Raw genomic sequence first — 5,432 nt, forward strand, 5'->3', positions numbered from 1 at the left:
GCTGAGCGTCCAGGGCAGGTGAGGGCAGCGGCTACAGGCCGAGTGTCCAGGGGGTTGGGGGAGCCCCGTGGAGGCCGCAGACCGCCAGGGTCTGCCCAGGAGCCCACCCTCACGCTCCTCAAGGCAGGGCTCCTGGAGTGACCAGGCCGAGGTGTGTTAGAAGGTCAGGTGTGGCCTCCAGAGAGCGGCCTGGAAGTGGGCAGGGCGGCCAGCAGGGCAGGAGGGTAGGGCCCGGCGGGGCCTGGGGCCTCACATCCGACGGTGTGAACCCGCTGAGGCTGGAAGGCCGCAGCGTTCGTGGCCAGCAGAGGATGAAGGCGAGGGTCCTGGGGCTGTCCCGCGTCCTCAGAGCTGCCCATTTTTCCTCACCTCCCACTGTGGGAGCCCCTCCTCACCCGCCTGCTCCTCCCTCCTCAGCGGAAGCAGCACGCGGGGGGCTGCAGTGCCGCCCCGTTAGGGTCCCTGAGTCCCATCCTAGGCCCTCTGCCCCCGGCTGCCCCCACTCCTCTCCAGCGGCTCTGTCGAGGTCTCCCCGCCGCTCCCTCCTGTCTGCCGTGGCCGGTGGGCTGGTCCGTCCCGCCACCTCCGTTTCTCGTCAGCTGCCCATACCGCTCTTCCCCTGGCCTCCCTGACTCCTCGCGGGCCGAGTGCCGTCACCCCAAGGAGCCCTGCCCCACTGCAGCGCGGCAGCCCCGCCGACCACGCCGGGCGCCGACCCTGCACTCCCGTGCCCGCCCCTCCCAGGGGTAGTCGGGGTGCGGGTCGCTCCGGGCTGGGGACGGCTCGGGTGGCTTTCGAGTGCGCTGGCCAGCTGAGTGACTTGCCTCATTGGCTCACAGGGCAGCGTGCCTCCGGTCATGGCGTTCCACCTGGGCTCCCTGGGCTTCCTGACCCCCTTCAACTTCGAGAACTTTCAGTCCCAAGTTACTCAGGTGATACAGGGTGAGTCAGAATGTTCCAGAACCCACGAGCAGTTCTGAACATGGGATCATCTTATGTGATTTGGGGGCTTTTTTAACAATGCAAAGAGCAACACTTGAGTGTTTCGGGATTCAGAGAATTCTAAACTTTGAACGAGTCAGACGTTTTTTCTTAACAGTGAGAAGTTTGAGCTGATCACGGGTTTAGGCTACCATACGTGTCGAGTAGCAGTGAATTGATTTTCACAGAAGCACAGGGTGTTGCCCTCCATTTGGGAGAAGAAAAGGGGGTCCCTGGTCGATGGGAGGGTCTCTCTTCCTGCAGTACCACTGCCCCCATCCCTGCTGACCTCCCTGGGTGTGACCCCTGCTGGCCCCCAGGGAACGCAGCTGTTGTTCTCCGGAGCCGGCTGAAGGTCAGGGTTGTGAAGGAGCTCCGAGGGAAGAAGGTGGCCGTCCCCAACGGGATCAGTGAGAACGGGGTGCTGGCCGCAGCCCTGGACGCAGAGGTCGGGAAGCAGGTCATGCAGTACCAGGTCTGTGGGTCTGTCCCCCACAGGGCTCAGGGCCTCGCCCTCGGGCAGGGGGTACAGGGTGGCGGCTTTGGTCTGGACACCCCCCAGCCCTGTCCTCGGGACCTTCCAGGGAGCCCAGGAGCAGCTCGGTGCTGCCCGGCCCCCTCAGCTTGCGGTGACCTCACCCACAGGTCTTAAACGAGGTGGTGATAGACAGAGGCCCATCCTCATACCTGTCCAACGTGGACGTCTACCTGGATGGGCACCTCATCACCACGGTGCAGGGCGACGGTAGGTGGGCGTCAGGCCCGCCTGGGGGCTGCACGTGGGGTGGGGGCGGGCGCTTGACCGTGACCCTCAGCCTGTCCCGCAGGCGTGATCGTCTCCACCCCAACGGGTAGCACAGCGTACGCAGCCGCCGCCGGGGCCTCCATGATCCACCCCAACGTGCCGGCCATCATGCTCACGCCCATCTGCCCCCACTCGCTGTCCTTCCGGCCCATCGTGGTTCCTGCAGGTGTCGAGCTGAAGGTCGGAGCCCACCCCCACCCCACCCCTGCCGCCCTTGTCGGTTGGAGCCGGTGCGGGGCCTGCGGTGCTGACCTCCTGCCTTGCTGGGTGCTGGAGGGGCTTTATCCACCCTGGTCTCCGTCGTGTGGCCCGTGCCCCCAGGGGTCCGGTTGGCGGGGGTGGTGCTGAGAGCCGGGCCAGCCCTTCAGGTGGGCTCTCAGCCTGAGTGGGTGGGGACAGTCCTTGCTGGAGGGGATGGGGGCCCACAGGTGAGGAACGGCCGCTGCCCGGCGTGTCCCCCACGGCGTGTCCTGGCGTCTGACTGGCCCTGCCGCCCTTCCACGTCCACTCTTCTTCCCCTGCCCCTTGCCCCCCACTGCAGGCCACCCCCAGACCAGTGAGTCCCTGATGTGAGCCCTGGTGGGTGGGGCTGCGTTTGCTGGACGCAGAGAGCTGTGGGGGGTGGGGGGTGGGGGGCGATGCTAGAGCCAGGCCCCTGGGGCTGGGGTCAGCACGACGCAAGTTAATGTTTTCACAGCCTGGAACTGACCTTGGCACGTGGTGGGCATTGGGGGCGCCCGTGAGGTTCCTCCCGGCCGGTGCTGTCCCCCCCGGGGTAGGGTCCACGGCGCTCGGCTGCGCTCAGGTAGCCCACACCTGTCCTGATTGACCCGTCAGATCATGCTGTCACCGGAAGCAAGGAACACTGTGTGGGTGTCCTTCGATGGACGAAAGAGACAGGAGGTCCGCCACGGAGACAGGTGTGTGGGCCACGGGGCTGCAGCGGGTGAGGCAGGTGGGCTGAGGGCCCATCCCTGGTTCTCGAGAGATCGTGTCATGGAGCTGTGCCTGGGGTGACGGCGCCCTGCCAGCCGTTCCCACTGCTTATCCTTCCGCCACCCTGCTCCTTGGGGTCCCTCTGGACCTGGGTACGTCGAGGGGGTCCCTGGTTCTGTCCTGGGGGGCACAAGAGCACTACTGAGCCCCCAGTTCCTGGCTGTTCTCAGGACCAGACCGGAAAGTGGCAAGGTGCCCAGGCCCCCAGGGCACCGTAGGACCTGGGGCCAGGCTTTGCAGCAGGTGGCGTGAGCAGAGCTGAGATGGTCCCCAGCCAGACCAGGGAGGGGTCTTGCCCCGGGGGGGCGGGCCGGGCGCTCGGCGGTTCTCGGAGGGGCCACGTTGCATCTCTCCTGCTTCAGCATCAGCATCACTACCTCTCGCTACCCGCTCCCCTCCATCTGTGTCCGCGACCCCGTGAGCGACTGGTTTGAGAGCCTGGCACAGTGTCTGCACTGGAACGTGCGGAAGAAGCAAGCCCACTTCGCGGAGGACGAGGAGGACGCGCACGAGGAGGATGGGGCGGGGCGGGCGGGGAGCCAGGCCTGCGGTCCTGCCGTCTGCACTCGCGACGGGCGGACCTGAGTGCGTCGTGAGCGCCACGGGCCCAGCGCCAGTGGCAGGGGCCGCACCACATGTCTGGCCAGAGGAAGGGCCTGCAATCTGCCTTTTGTTGACCAGATCAGCTGTTTTTAACGTTTTAAATCTGACTTTTCTGCATTTCTAAACAAGTGAGCAGACCAGGAGCTCTGAGGTCAGCCCAGGCGCACTCACCCTGCGTGTGGACAGAGCCCGGCCCCAGGCAGGGACGGCCGAGCCTGGTGGGCTCCTTGTAGTTCCTTGTGAGGAAACTTCCATAAATCAGTCTACTGAGATTCAGAGGGGATCAGAATGAATGGGTCTATCCTATGGTCTTGAAAATAAATGTCTCACAGCCAAAAATCCTTCAGCTCCCACGACTTCCCCTGAAGCCACTCGGGGGGACGCTTCTGCCGAGAGCAGGTTGGCTGCCAGGACAGATGGGTCCCCAGGCCCCGGTCTCCTCCCCCGCTTCAGGGTGACCGGCACTGGCGGGACGAGGGTTCAGACCGCACACATTCCTCGGGAAGCAGGGACGCACCTCCCCACCCTGGAAGGTGTTCTCGATTCTGTGTCTACTTTTTAGAGATTCTTTTAAACTTTCTGAAAGTGCTTACGTACAGATTTTGTTGTGTACACTTTGAGAATTCGGCGAGAAGGGAGTTTGTGCTGTGAAGTGGGACCATCCGGTGCAGCCCGCGCGACCGCCCGGAGAGCTGGGCGACTTGCTCAGAGCGCCTGGCGCTCCGCGGGCCGGGAGGGGTTGAAGCGGCTCTTGCTTCTCCCCGGGGGCCTGGCTTCGAGGGCGTGCCCGTCGGTCCAGCCCCCGCGCCTCCATCGCTGGCTGCCTGGGGCTGGGGCCGCCTGGAGTCTGGTGGGAGCAGTGGCTCGCGGGGGGCGTGTGGCCCTGGCCCCGCTTACTGTCGCCTAACGGGCTTCCTATTTTTGAGTAACTGATTTCTCTCTGAGTTGCATTTTCTCCTGCTAAATTGGCCAGAACAGAAGGGATGGGGGCCCGTCATTTCTTGGACTTCCTCCTGGAGGGACAGGGGCCGGGGGGCGCTGTGCTTTGCCCGCTTGGAGTGTCACGGGCTGATGGAAGGGCATCCAGGGTCCCAGGGCAGGCCCTGCGGCCTGAGCGCCGTGGCCACCGTCCGTGTGTGTACCAAGTGCTGCTGCCTCGCGTGCCTGTGTGGGCGGCTCAGCCGGTGCTGGGCACAGAGGTCGGTTCCCACCCTCTGCCCGCGAGTTCGGGCACAGTGGGCAGCCCGCTCAGCCTCCCGTGGGCTGAGGGGGCGACACTCCCAGCTTTAGGCCCAGAAGAGAGTGGCATTCAGAACGCAGGTTACTCGTTCAGACAACAGAGCCAGTGTAGACCAAGTCCTGAAGCGTGACAGGGAATGAACTAGGAAACTTTGGGTTTTTGAAATCAATTCTTAATGTTTCATATTGTTAATATCTTGAAAATTTGTTAAATGTTGAAAGCCTTATTACTATTTTCAGATTCTTTCAATAAACAGGCTTGTTTAAAAAGTTGGGTCGAGTGACAATTTAGTTCTTTGTAACTAACACCAAGATGCTGAGGAGGGTGGACCAGGCTTGGGGAGCCCAGATGTGCTGAGCCTGCCCTTGGCCCACCCATAGGTAGGGGGTCGCGCTCCAGCAGCCCCCCCCACACCCCGGTCACGTCCTGTCCCGAGTGCTCTGGAGTCGGGCTTCAGGGCCGGTCCTGCAGGGAGGAGCCCAAGGCCTGGGCCGAGGGTGCCCTGCAGAGGCGGTGGGGCACGTGCCCCAGCCTGGAGCTCCCGCCTCCCTCCTCCCCTGCCGCCTGCTCCGGCTCTGGGTCTCCCTCCCTCCCTCCCTCCCAGGCCTGGGCAGAGGTGGGGCCAGGCTCTTCCAGGAGCCAGAGCAGGTACTGCGGGCACAGCCTTGTGGGCTGGAGCCTGGCAAGAGATGGGACGAGCGTCCCTGCGAGCACTGCTGCGAGGCCACCGTGGGCAGACACGGTGGACGCCCGGGCAGCGGAGCGGCCCCCGCCCTGCCCGTCGGGATCTAGGCGGATGCGTGGGCG

General features: G+C 64.4%; 1 protein-coding gene across 5 annotated transcripts in view; it reads left to right on the forward strand.

Annotated features, from left to right (window-relative positions):
• Positions 1-4,896, forward strand: part of NADK (NAD kinase) — a 23,396-nt gene extending 18,500 nt beyond the window's left edge. For 3 of the 5 annotated variants that reach the window (XM_024760184.1, XM_024760183.1, XM_024760180.1), the window contains exons 7-12: positions 840-942; positions 1,302-1,456; positions 1,627-1,726; positions 1,797-1,966; positions 2,624-2,706; positions 3,145-4,896. In XM_024760184.1, the coding sequence (XP_024615952.1) occupies positions 840-942; positions 1,302-1,456; positions 1,627-1,726; positions 1,797-1,966; positions 2,624-2,706; positions 3,145-3,367 (834 nt within the window). In that variant the 3' untranslated portion in view covers positions 3,368-4,896. Of the gene's footprint in view, positions 1-839; positions 943-1,301; positions 1,457-1,626; positions 1,727-1,796; positions 1,967-2,483; positions 2,707-3,144 lie in introns of all 5 variants that reach the window. The other 2 variants (XR_003005242.1, XM_024760181.1) reach the window with 2 other exon arrangements.
• Positions 4,897-5,432: the final 536 nt, after the last annotated feature.

This window comes from Neophocaena asiaeorientalis, unplaced genomic scaffold (genome assembly GCF_003031525.2).
Source record: "Neophocaena asiaeorientalis asiaeorientalis breed wild unplaced genomic scaffold, Neophocaena_asiaeorientalis_V1.1 scaffold489, whole genome shotgun sequence".
In the NCBI taxonomy this organism is placed as follows: Eukaryota; Metazoa; Chordata; class Mammalia; order Artiodactyla; family Phocoenidae; genus Neophocaena; species Neophocaena asiaeorientalis.